At 35.7% G+C, this 13,414-nt stretch overlaps 1 protein-coding gene across 1 annotated transcript; it reads left to right on the top strand.

The window, feature by feature from the left end:
* MRPL39 (mitochondrial ribosomal protein L39) lies at positions 1 to 11,629 on the top strand. The gene is made up of 10 exons (XM_083361617.1): positions 1 to 100; positions 2,094 to 2,300; positions 2,899 to 3,038; positions 4,077 to 4,176; positions 4,826 to 4,893; positions 6,199 to 6,311; positions 7,409 to 7,471; positions 8,497 to 8,650; positions 9,549 to 9,596; positions 11,503 to 11,629. The coding sequence occupies exons 1-10, from the start codon at positions 52 to 54 to the stop codon at positions 11,566 to 11,568; spliced, it is 1,008 nt and encodes a 335-aa protein (XP_083217743.1). The 5' UTR covers positions 1 to 51; the 3' UTR covers positions 11,569 to 11,629.
* The last annotated feature ends 1,785 nt before the right edge of the window (positions 11,630 to 13,414 follow it).

Here is a 13,414-nt window from a genome sequence, read left to right as displayed (position 1 = left end):
CGTCGGACCGCTCAGAGAAGGTAGAGGAGGACGAGGGAAGGGGAATCCGCGATGGCTTCAGTTTGGTTGGCTGGCGGACTGTGGCGGGGTTGCAGCAAAAGTAAGCCTACAGAGGAACCCGAGGGATGGCTGGTTTAAGCTCTGGGTTCAAGGGATACAACTAAGGAAGGGTTACATTGCCGTTGACTTCGATGTGTCTTGGCTGCGGTATTGCTTAGATTAAAATACTGCAATGCCTGCCTGCCCTGCTTAACGATAAGAGCAGAATATCTGCTCAGAATTGAAATGTGGCGCCCTTTGTGCTCTTTTGACTTGGATTGTTTTCTTGCAGACGTTTCATTACCCAAACCAGGCAGCAGCAGCATTGCTGGTTATGGTGTAGAATACAAATTGGCTCTCAGTTTGTATTCTAGTGACTAGCCCTGTTAATGTTAGTGGGGATGGTCTTTGTGGTTCTTTGGTTGGCCTGTTTGCTGTTAGCTTGTTTGGCAATTCCTTGATTGGGGTATTGTTTGTGTCTGGATTATTGGTCTAATATTAATCTGAATGTTAATGTTCCCCTTTTGGCTCATTGATTGTCTCTTTTGACTGGTATGTAGATGTTGTTTATATCTGTGTGCCTTTTGATGGCCCTAACTCTGACAGGCACAGAGAACATTGATATGCCATTCAAAATAGACAATCAACCAGCCCAAAAGGGAACAAAAAGACTAGAGCACCTCCTCACCTGCAATCAACACCCAGCTGAGTAGAGATTAACACCAAGATTAACATTAGATTAACATTTGGTTGGGACCAAAAAACAATCAAGATCACTCCCACCAACACTGACAGGTCAAGCCACTGGAATATAAAATGAGAGCAAACCCCACTCCCTACTAGGACTGATTTAATAATTTAATAATTTAATTTGTATACCGCCCTTCTCCCGAAGGACTCAGGGCAGTGAACAGGGCAATACACAATAAAAATAGAATACAAAAATTAAAAAGCCATTAAACATTATGCCCATAAAATTAATACATATTAAAATTAAAACTATTTATAAAAACCCAACCCAACCCCATCCCATCAGACCAGGCCAGCTTGTTCGAAAAAGAAAGTTTTGAGATCGCGCCGGAAGGAGCGAAGGTCGGGGGCCATCCGGAGCTCAACCGGTAAGCAGTTCCAAAGGTCTGGCGCGCCCACAGAGAACGCTGTCCCCCTGGGGGTCACCAATCGGCATTCTTTGATTGGCGGCACCCTGAGGAGGCCCTCTCTGTGGGAGCGCACTGGACGGAGGGAAGTTGACGCCGATGTTGCCTAGTTTGGTAACAAAATGTGTGCAAGAAAACAATCTCAGAGAGCATCAAGGACTCCTCATGTCCTTCTTAAATTTTGCAAGAACAGCTTTCTGAGCATGGAGATGGCTGTTTGCTTTAAATAATTAGTGAAAGTCAGATAACCACTTGCATAGTATCGAGAAAAAGACTTGCATTTCCAAGTTTAACCTGGAATTTAATAATGGATTCCAGGACTGTGAAGATTGACTTCAGTTTGTTTTATGTGATTCTGGTGCCTTTCTTTTCGACCTTGGAGATTTTGTACCCTGACATTTCAAATTCAATGCTCCTTAAGTTGAAGAATATTTTCTTGATAATTGTTGGTGGTAAGAAAAGCAGGGTTGACAGGTCTGATATATTGGAGGAGCAGTGTGCATTGTGTATGGTAAGGTGTTTGCACAGTGAAGTTCATAGCATCATTGTGCATATTTTATTAAGACTCAAATAATTATTTTATTATGTAATATGATAGATATTAATGGCATGTGATATTGTCATTACCCCATATACATACATACCTCAAATTCACAGGAACTTACTTCTCTTAAAAGATTAAGTTATTTTGGTTAGGTTTTGAGTAAAGGAAATGCACTTTCACAGATTCCAGAGATGTTCCTCAGATATTATTTATAGGTCCTGCAGTAAGGAATATTTTTCCTTCATTAATTTTAATCACAATTCATAGAACTTACTTTCATATAAATGTATTAGCAAAGAACATACTGGACAATTAAAACAATGTATTTTAACAAAAAAATTCTTTTTTCTCAGGGTTTATTTCCATTGCATCTACTCCTCAACTTTCAACAGCAGAAATTGCTCAAAGGCGCAATGATCTGTTCACAAAAGAGAAAGAAAGACAACTGTCTCTTAATCCACGGATTGAGAAAATTGAAGTAAAACATGTGGGTAAATCACATCCTGGCACCTTATTTGTAATGAACAAAGGACTTTCCACTCCATACAGTTGTGCTATGCGTAAGTAATTGAAATGGTGTTGTTAGGTTGAGTAACAAATTGAAATATGCTTCATGTAAGAAGAACTTTGGTTTAGTTAGTTGTGCTTCTACAAATACATAATGTTAAATTTCCTCACTCTAGTAAGTGTTCACTTGGGATCACCAGTCATTTTGCTTCCCTAATGTATTTCTTGGTTTCTACCTAATCTCTAGCAATATGGAACTTTCAGTTTTGTTAAATCAGTTTCACTTGTCCTTATTAACTCCCCATGAAGCTTTATTAAAGGAGAAAAATATTCCAAGTCATCATGCTCTTTAGCAAATAATTTATAACTTGATCAAAAACAGGGGTTAAAAATCCTGGCTTCTTCTTGTTAACCAAAAAAGATTCTGATAGTGTCTCATAGTAGGATTAAAACAAGAAAACAAGTAAAAATAGCAGATCGTTCAAGAAAACTATGGGTGAAACCTTGCTGCCTCTCTTAAAAACAATTTTTACCTTAGGTAATATATAGGTGGTTGTTTTAAACTGTTATTTCACTAATAAAATCTGATTTTAGCACGGTGTAATAATTTTTGAAATTTAATTTTTATTTTATTTTGTTTATCTTTTCCAGATTTAAGTGAATGGTATACTAAGAGATCTGTGCTTGCCCTTGTAGATGGGCAGTACTGGGATATGTACAGACCATTGACTCATTCTTGTGAAATTCAGTTTCTTACTTTCAAAGATGAAGACGCAGAAGAAGTGAACAAAGTATAACAATCCTGGGTTTCTTGCTTTATGTTGTTTGTATTAAACCTGAGAGATAAAAGGATGCGTGGTTTAAATTTGTTTGAATGTAAATACAGGTAGCTCTTGCTTAACTTTGATAATTGGGACTGGAATGTCTGTCACTGAGCGATGCGGTTGTAAAGCGCAATATCATGTGACCACATCATTTAGTGATGGCAATCGTGGTTGTAGTCGTTAGGTGAGGATCATGGGTTATTACGCAAGGACATCCCGTGACTGTAACTTGTGACTTCCTGCAAGCAAAGCCAAAGGGGAAGCAGGCAGGAAGTTGCAAGTCCTAGTTGTTACTAACTTTTCTTTTGGTAGCTTGCAGGCAGGCCAGTGGGCAGGTGGGAAAGGGTTTAGGGTGCTGTGGTGGGAGTGCAGCCAGGTAGAAGTCTTGCATTCCTGGCACAGTTGCAGGGGGCCTATGGCCCAGTCAGGTATACATACACTGCGGAGTGCAGATACAGTGATCGCTGCAAGTGGGCATATGCTACAGAACGTGAGATTTTCCAGATCTTTTAACTCTGTAGCAGGGCTCCTCAGGAAAAAAAACTAGAATATTGTAACTGTCATAAGAATGAGGCAATTGCCAATGCTTGAATCACAATTGTGATTCTTGTGGCAGCTGGAAATTCAGTAACCAAGTACGTATACCATTTATTCAGGACCATCATGGTCATAACCCAAGAACAACTTGTAGAGAAGTTAATTCAAAAATGATTTGAATATAATGATGTTCTGTTTCTCTTAGTACAGAATTTCATCTTTCTGGCTTTCTATTAATTGCAGATTTAAATACAGCAATACAAGTGGAGTATTTTTGACTCATCAAATAAGTGACATTCCCCAGAAACAGAATACAAGGCAAATATCTTTTATGTCTGGCTGCATTTTTAAATACCATTTGCTATCAAACATGAAACTTCATAAATTATGCCTTGAGTCTTTTAAAATTTGCTTTTGAAGCTTACATTGAACTGTCTTGAGATAATTTGAATTAATAATCTATTACAGGCTTATTGGCGTTCTTGTGCCATGATTCTGGGCTGTATTTTAGAACAAGCATTTAAAGATGAATATTCAGTTACTCTTGTTAAAGCTCCAGAAGTACCAGGTAATATAACTCTCTGGAAGAATACTAGGATAAACATAGGAAAAATCTCTGTAATTTACTCTTTTCCAAAATGTAGGTATTGTAGCATTTGGAGACAAAGTGCATGCGAAATACTTTGAATTATAGTCTGAACCCACTGGAAGGTTACAAAGCTGAAGAAAAGTATAATAGACAATTTATGAAACTACCAGTTTCTTTACATCACTGTCAATGACATTCAGTCATTCACAAAGACCTTTCTTCAGTTTTCTGTCAGGGCAAGTGTCAATGGTGGAGGAAGACCTAAAAGCTTATATTGATATTTGCACACAATTCATTATTTTCATCAGACAGGTTGTTTAAAAGTGGGATGTCTAGAACCCAATAATTAACTATCTAGACTAATATTTAGATTTCTTCATCCTGGGTTTATTTGTTTTGATAATATCTTGTCTAATGAAGAATTCCGGATAACCCAAAAACTTGTATCCTGTGTTTGACATTTTGCTTGGTCTTAATTAAAAAAATGCCTAATTATGAATTTAGAATTAATTGTACAGCCAAATTTCTGATGCCGTAACTATATGCTGGTTCTCATTGGATTTCTTAAATATCTTACTTTGAAAAATCTATTCATAGCAATATTTCAAAATATTGTCTTGCTATATAGTGACATCTGGAGCATTTTGCTATGATGTAATCTTGGATAGCAAACTTGATGCATGGACACCAACCGAGGTAAGATCAAGCTGGTTTAATGGACAACTCAATACATCCAATATATGAAAAGAATAATGGCTAAATGTAAAAATTGCAATGGGCATTCGTATTCACACAGAACTTCATGTGTTTCTGCCCTATGTTTCATTTGCTCTTATGTAATAAAACTTGTTTTGAACTACTTGAGAACCTCAGGTTGTTTTGTTTTTTATTTTTATTTTATTTTATTGCATTTATATACCACCCTTTCCCTGAGGAAAGGGTGGTATAAATGTAGATGTTAAACTGCACTTCCTAGACGCTGGATCAAGCCTAATACTTATTTGGGTTTTCAAATGTTTAATTTTTGGATAAAATATGTTTAAAATGTGTATATTGTGAGAAAATATTTAAATATTTTGTACAAATTGATCTGAAAACAACAAACCTGTGAACGAATGTATGCAGAATTAGCAGACCAGAAATTGATTGATCAATCCTCCTATAATGATAGAGCCAATATTAGATTCTGTTCTGGATTCAGACCTTAATTCATATAATGTTAAAGGTATAAAACCAAATCTGGAACTTCTTCAGCTCTGGATTTAGTCTGGTCATATTTTTATTATAAAACATTTTTTTCTGCTGTTGCTCCACCCTCTGGAACAGGCAAGATGGGAGCATATAAATTTAATAAACAACAACAACAACAATAATAATACCATTAAACATCCACATCTGCCTATCCCAGGACTAAATAAGCTGATAAAATACCTAATCCAGCTGGCTGACTGTGCAACAAATCAGTAACATGTAGAAAAATGCAAGGAGACAGGTTAGTTTTAAGCTCACTCTTGCCTTAATATAATAGCCTTTTGAAAAGTATGGTGTTTCAACCTGTAGCAATTGGATTTGGATGGCCTTACAAGCTTGCCCTTTTATTCCTCAAATATTTGTTATAATATTTGCTGTAAATGCTAAAATGATTAATTCATAAACTTCCTTCTGTATTTGTTGATGAAATAAAGGGATATCCCTATGTGGATATATTTAATTCGATTAAGCCAAATAATTTTCCAGACTGCTGGGCAGATGGAGGATATTGAGTTTTTTTAAGCTTGGACGAAAGGAGGAATAGTAAATATGAAACAAGTTCCAGTTTTTTATGCTTAACTATATTCCTGCAGAGACAGAGCTACCTTAAATAGCTACAGCTTGAAAAGTCTCCAAAATAACGATTAAATATTGCACACCAAGAATTTAAGGTACTTAAATTATTTGAACCTTCTTGCTTATCATGTCAGTCTGTATAAGCTCAGTATTTCTTTTTTCTCATTTTTGAAGGAAAATCTCCATTCTCTTTCAAAAGATGCTTTCAGATTAATTCAGAAAGATTTGCCGTTTGAAGTGCTGGATGTCGATGCAAAAGTGGCACTTGAAATATTTGAGTATAACAAGTTAGTATTAGCAATCTATATGCCAGAGTTAAAATGTCACTCACAAAAGATGTGTATCTATCTGTGCTCACATGTATACAATCTGAAATCAGTGTTTCATTAAGAAGATCTATAATTTGAGATTAAAAAAATAAAGAGCTCCTTATTCATTTACTTTTGGTTTTCCTGTCTATTAGTATGCCACTGATAATGAAAGGGAATATGGCTGAACAATGTATAACTCCTGTTAAAATAAATATCCATATATTGCAGCTATACTTAATATAGGTTGTATATTCTTTATTGTATGATAGTTAATGCACATCATTCTATTTTGAAGAGTAAGTTTCAAGTTTCAAGTTTTATTTAATTTGTATACCGCCCTTCTCCTTGGTAGGGACTCAGGGCGGTTCACAGGGCATATATAAAAAAGACAATACAAAAATTAAAAAAGATTAAACCCATGCCCAGTTAAAAACAGTAATACAAATCTAAAACAACAATTAAAACCCATAATCCCCCGTCAGGCCAGACCAGCTATTTCGAATAGGTGGGTCTTCAGGCCACGACGGAAAGTTCGGAGGTCTGATGCCGTCCGGAGCTCCACCGGCAGTTGGTTCCATAATGCCGGAGCGCCCACAGAGAAGGCCCTCCCCCTGGGGGCCACCAGTTGGCATTCCCTGACTGGCGGCACCCTGAGGAGGCCCTCTCTGTGGGAACGCACAGGGCGGAGGGGAGTTGATGCCGGCAGCAGGTGGTCCCTGAGGTATCCCGGGGTAAAGTATGAATCAAATGGAATATGTTTAAATTCATCAACGTGTATCCTATGAGAATAGGGTTTTGAAGTTTTAGGAACAACTCCACTAGAAGCAATACTAGCAGCCGTAGTAAAGGCTTTAATGGTGAGAATAAAGGGAAGAGGTTTTCTCAGTTTTTGAAAAGAAAGAAAAATATTCCTTAGCCCATTGTTACTACAATTGGCATGTAGGAAGGAAAATTGACATGTGATTTAAAAAAAAATGAAATAGCGTGTATATACTTTTCTAGCTGAATTTACCATTGTTTTACATTACATACTATAGGAAATTTAGGTATAGATGTATTTCTTTGCGTTTTAGGTACAAACAGGATATGGTTGAAGAAAGAGCTCAAAATTCCAAAGGAGTGGTAACACTGCATAGGTGAGCAAAACATAAACCAGCCTTATTTTTATAGCTAGAATTCTTTCCCTTTGTGGTCTTCTTACTGAACCAGAAGTGAAATATTCTTCATAGCCACAGGGAGAATAAATGAAGAGGTAAGGAAATGAGCAATGTTTTAAGGCTTCAGTGAGAAGAAAGTCATGTTTTTGCACTCTCTCTCTCTCTCTCTCTCTCTCTCTCTCTCCCTCTTTCTTTAAAGTTATGTCAAAGAAGAGACTGGTTATTCCTGACTCATTGGGGTTCGTGGTTTGTCAGCAATTTAATTTTCATTAAAATTATAATGAAAATATACTAAAAATGCATTATGTTCAGTGACCCAATCCACTTTCAGAACTCGTGGAATTATCTTTTGTGACCAGGGCAAATATTTTACAAGTTCCAAAGGATAGATAAGGCCTCAATCCTTTGTACTGGAAGCCTCCAGTTGAAAATTACATGAAGGAAATCTTAATTCACATATGCATCTAAATGTTGATGTTACATTTAATATATTTTTATTCTGTTTATATTTTACTATATTGGCATGTGCAATTCAATGCAGTGTTTGGCTTGTTATCTCAGTAGAGAAGTCTATCACCACTCATAAGCTATAATATATTTTAGAAATGTTGATTAACTGGCATTAAAAGATTTTATTTTAGCACGTCTAAAAGGCAAAATATGTAGAAAAATAAAAAAAATATACAGGTTTAATGTTGCATTATATTTTCAGCCAGAGAGAACTTCATTATACATCCTTAAAGACAGTCATTCAAGAAGTTTTGAGTTTTGTCAGAAGAGCAGTAATTTAGGCCATGATTCCAGGCCATGCTTATGCAAAAATCCAAATAAAGGAACACTTAAGAAATTTAGTCTGTCTTCCAGTTATCTATCCAGTTTCACATCAACACATGCAGTAAATGGAAGCTTATCACCCCACCCGATAGTTAACAGATGCATTTTTTTCAAGCTATTATTAACACATTTTGGGGTGCTTAAGCTTTCTGTGTTTTGTTTTCAACCAGATTTGGTGATTTTGTAGACATTAGTGAAGGACCTCATATTTCAAGAACTAGCTTGTGTGATCAGTACGAAGTAACAGCAGCTCATAATCTTCAAAGCAGCCAGTCTGAATTAAGAAGAAGATTCCAAGGTATCTCTATACCATATCATTTAAAGGTTAGTAATCTATTTATTTACCAGTATTTTTGTTTAGGATAAGAAAGAGAATATAGACTTAGGGTGGTGAGCAGTAAATATCTTTCAAATTCCTCATCCTAAATTCACTAACATCTCTCATGAGGCAGGAGAAAATCTTTTGCCCTTTTTAAAACTGGGGAATTTTTGAGGTCTTTTTAAAAAATAAAATAAGTACATTAAATGTTTTGAAAAAATAACCATGTTTTTGGCAGTTTTTTTAAAAGAATGAAAAACAGCATGCTTTCAATTTTGTAGTGCAATACTGAAGAGTTTCAGGGCCAGTAAAAAAAAAAGAAAGGGCTACATATGGGTTTATGCCGCACAACCACCAGCAACAATTAATGTAAGAATTATAAGGAAAGGCAATTATTAACTAGTCCGTACTCCATAGCTTAGAATCTATAAGGAGAATTAAAGAAAAAATGGTGGGGAATTGGAAACCATCTCTTGTTCCTCCTTTTACTAGAAATAAATAGTACAAAGCCAGCATCTTAGAGTTTTCAACTTTAGTGGAAATGATTCCGCCAAACTTTTCAAATTTGTTTACAAAATGTGACATCACTTTCACCCAAACGGTTTCATCTGCTTGATATATTTGAGAAAAGAAATGTCTTCCAGAGAAACATTAAATTTTAATGACACACACATCCTACTAGTGCCCAAAATAATGGAATATAATGTTTATTCTTAAGAAATACAGCTTGACTTTTCCTCTTTAACTTTTGAGAGGTTTTATATAGAAAAGCTAAAAGATTATGAAATGTGGTTATTTGATCCTCTCATGACATTTTGTCCATAAATACACAACACACAAGCACATTTTCATTGCAAAATAGTAATAATGATTTATAGGTTGACTGATTCTGTTTCATTACAGCTTTATCATACTATATGGCACAGATTGCGGAAAAGATCGCAGAAACTAGTAAGTTTAAACCTCAAAGAATAATCACTATATTTGCATGACTTATTTTTCCTAAAGCTATGAAGAAGCACAATCCTGTAATAGAAATGTAATGTAAAATGTCAATATTTCAGATAAAAATGCACCAGAAATTATAATCATTGTTTTGCTCTGCTACTCTAGATTTTTTCCTAGCATAATTGTGATCATAATTGTGATTGGAATGTCCATTGCTAAATAATGTAGTCATTAAGTGGCATCCAATTTTATGACATTTTTTGCCACAGTCATTAAGCGAATCTGGCTTCTCTCATTGATTATAGCCTGGGAAAGTTGCAAATGGTGATCACTTGACCATGGGGACACTGATGTAAATGTGAGGGCCAGTTCTAAGGCACTTTTTTCAGTCCCATTGTAACTTCAAACAGTTGTTAAACTAATGGTCATAAATTGAGGACTACCTAGTATGTACCAATGTGTGAAGAAGAGCATTTCATAAGATGTTCATAATATGTAAGGGACAAAACTATTTTTTACGTTCCTGGGCCTGGAAGGAATGGCAATAGCATAGCACTATTTTGTTATTCTTTGTATGTTATATCGATCCACTTTTTATATTGTGTACACACTTCTTTTTTTGACATTGGAAATGAAAATTATTGTTGTCATTTTGCTGTTTATAAAAAGCAGAGACTTATTCTTACCCATCTGCCAGTGGGTTTGGGGCTGTGAGAGTGTCTATTTTTCTTGTATTGATAGTTTACATGGGATTTTCATCTTTGGATGGCAAATTTGACAATTGTGACCAAAAGCAGCAGTGAGAGCTGCACATATATGATTTGAAGAGTCTTGAAGCTTTAGTTTGCCCATGGATGGAATAGGGAGAGTACTGAATTGGAAAAATTAATTTTTGGTTTGATTGTATAAAAGTAGTAGTAGGAATTGGGTTTAAGATTCATGGCATTGTCAGACAAATGTTATCAGCTAATTTAAACTATTGCCAAAAAACTAAGATTTCAAAGTTTAGTACTACTTTCATGTTTTTATGTATGTATACAAATGAAATGAAAATTATTGTTCTTATTTTGCTGTTTATAAAAAGCAGAGAGTTATTCTTACCCATCTGCCACTGGGTTTGGGGCTGTGAGAGTGTCTATTTTTGTTGTATTTATAGTTTACATGGGATTTTCATCTTTGGATGGCAAATTTGACAATTGTGACCAAAAGCAGCAGTGAGAGCTGCACATACAGTATATGATTTGAAGAGTCTTGAAGCTTTAGTTTGCCCATGGATGGAATAGGGAGAGTACTGAATTGGAAAACTAATTTTTGGTTTGATTGTATAAAAGTAGTAGTAGGAATTGGGTTTAAGATTCATGGCATTGTCAGACAAATGTTATCAGCTAATTTAAACTATTGCCAAAAAACTAAGATTTCAAATTTTAGTACTGCTTTCATGTTTTTATGTATGTATACAATTTTTATGTATGTATAAAATTATATATGTATATGCATTTCCTAAATGCTCAGTAATATCCTGTATATTAATACATCTATTAGAAGATCTACTAGTAAGCATAATTCTAAAGCATTTCTGGATCCTCTTTCTTTCCAGCTCGTCTGAATATTAAACCAAATCACATTCCATGTGTGTTTGTTTCAGTAGTATTCTGAAGCAAAAATTAATGAGAAATGAATTATATTTTTCCCACAAGGCTTAAACCACCAGTTTAATGTGACCATGTCTGCCTAGATTTTGCAGTTTATCCGTGGAGTTCTCATTCAGAAAATCAGAGGGTGGCTGCCAACATGCAGGGTGATCAGTACGAACAGTGAATAAGGGGGACGAATTGGAATGGATTTGGGGATTGAGCAAAAGATATATGAAAGTTCATACTTTACCTCAAGAATCTATTGTGTTTTACAGATCAGTGAAAGAAGACCAAAAGAAACAAATGATGGAAATGAAATTACGAACATTGAACCAGCCTGACCCTTTCTAATCTGTATGTGTGGAAATGCTAAGAATTAAATTGAGACTGTTTTAAAGTACCGATTCATTGTTCAGATCAATACCTTGAAAAATTCTTCGAGAGAAGGTTTCCAGAGACTCACAGAACATCACCCTTGCTCTGTCAGATTAGAACATAGATGTACATAGAAACAGAATGTAGACATAATAGAATAGATGTACATAGAAAAGGTTGCATATCTAGGGGTGTTTTACAGTATCTGCAGGCCCTCAAAGCCTGTTGCAAAATGAGAGAGGAGTTCAGATACTAATCCTGGCAAATGAGGATTCTCCTCACAGCTTTAATACCTCTACAGTTCACAATTAATGAATATGAGCAACAAGCCCATACACATCACTCCAATTCAGTTTGAGTGGAAGATTCAAAGAGGGCGTGATTGAATTTGTCCTTGCAATTTGGAGCCAAATTGATTTGAACTACTTAAATAATTGGGATAGAGATTAGGAAAAACAACAACACATTTATCCATGGGCTATAAGAGCAAAGCATTGAAATACCCACAGATGTTCATTCTTGAATGAGATGAAAATAGCAGGTTCAGTAGACTTTAACCCTGTCATGCTTCAGCTGGATGTTACAAAATATTTTTGAAATAATATTCTTGAACCTCTTTGAAGGCAAAGAGAGCTTCACTTGTGCTTACTGAACCAATGCAGCAAGTGCCCTAGTCCAGTTTAAAAATAAACATGTTCAGAAAATATTTTAAGATACATGCTTGTTTTCTGGAGTGCCAAGTTTTGCCCAGGACACTAAAAAAATGCTGATTCTACCTCTTTATCTGCAGGAGTGCTAGAAAAATAGATATATCAGGATGACCTTGCCGCTTTTGGGGAAGAATCCTTTCCTCCTTAGTGGGACTCAATTGTGTCTTTTTGGCAACTGTTGGTGGAGGCAACAGACATAGGCTAAGTTGGTGAAATGCAACTCTATAGAGGTAGGCAGTTGAGAAGAAAGAGGCTGGCACAGAAAAACTTATTTAATATGCTTATAATCTTTATTCCAAAAAAATCAGTAAATGTTTGGATGTCTCTATTACCATGGTCCCCTTTTAGTTCTTAACAAAGAATTAAATTTGCCCAAAGAACACTGAATGTAAACATTAGCTTTCAGCCATTAATACATAATCTGACTGGCCAGCCTTGAGACCATATTCAGAATGCTGAGAATTGAGTTGAACCAGTTGTGTAGGCAGAACTAGTATCAAAGTTTAATACCTCAGCATGAGAGAAAGAACAAAGGTTAGTTTTGAAACTGACCACATTAAAGAAGCTAAGAGCTGAGGGAATGAAGTGCTTACCAGTTCAAAAGAGCTCTGGTAATAAGAGGTTAAACATTTGGTAGAATTTGGACTGGCTACTGACCTTTTAAAATCTAGAGTGTTTTTACCAGCCTAACAAAGTGTGCTTCACAGTCATCTAGTTTGATTTGCTGCTTTTAAGTGGTTCCCTGCATTGATTCCTGAATGTGCTTCGATGTGATTATTTTACAGAACCTTCCTCTAATTAAAAACCAAAGCTTTAGACCAGACCTCCTTAGTCTCTAATGTTCTGAAATGTGCTGAACTGTCCATTCCTAAACATTTCAACTTGCAAGAGTCTGACTGTGAATTCCAGGGGTTGCCCAGTCCAAATATTTGGGAGGAATAAAATAGGAAAAATTGGGTATTAATTAGAGCAATGCCACCAAGTTGCATGATCAGATCTAATCTTTGTATTTAGATTGCAGTGCTCAAATTGACATTTGTCAATTGGTAAATGCTGGTACTGTTTCAGTATAGCTACAGTGGATATACTTTGTACCAAGATG

The sequence above is a fragment of the Vipera ursinii genome (genome assembly GCF_947247035.1).
Source record: "Vipera ursinii genome assembly, chromosome: 4".
NCBI classification, from domain to species: Eukaryota; Metazoa; Chordata; class Lepidosauria; order Squamata; family Viperidae; genus Vipera; species Vipera ursinii.
This window is presented reverse-complemented; position numbering and strand designations above follow the sequence as displayed.

Excerpts from the sequence above, each read along its gene's own strand:
- MRPL39 (XM_083361617.1), top strand. The coding sequence starts at position 52 with ATGGCTTCAGTTTGGTTGGCTGGCGGACTGTGGCGGGGTTGCAGCAAA. Across the intron at positions 2,301-2,898 it reads TCCATACAGTTGTGCTATGC|ATTTAAGTGAATGGTATACT; the intron begins GTAAGTAATTGA and ends TATCTTTTCCAG. Across the intron at positions 9,597-11,502 it reads GGAAAAGATCGCAGAAACTA|ATCAGTGAAAGAAGACCAAA; the intron begins GTAAGTTTAAAC and ends TGTGTTTTACAG.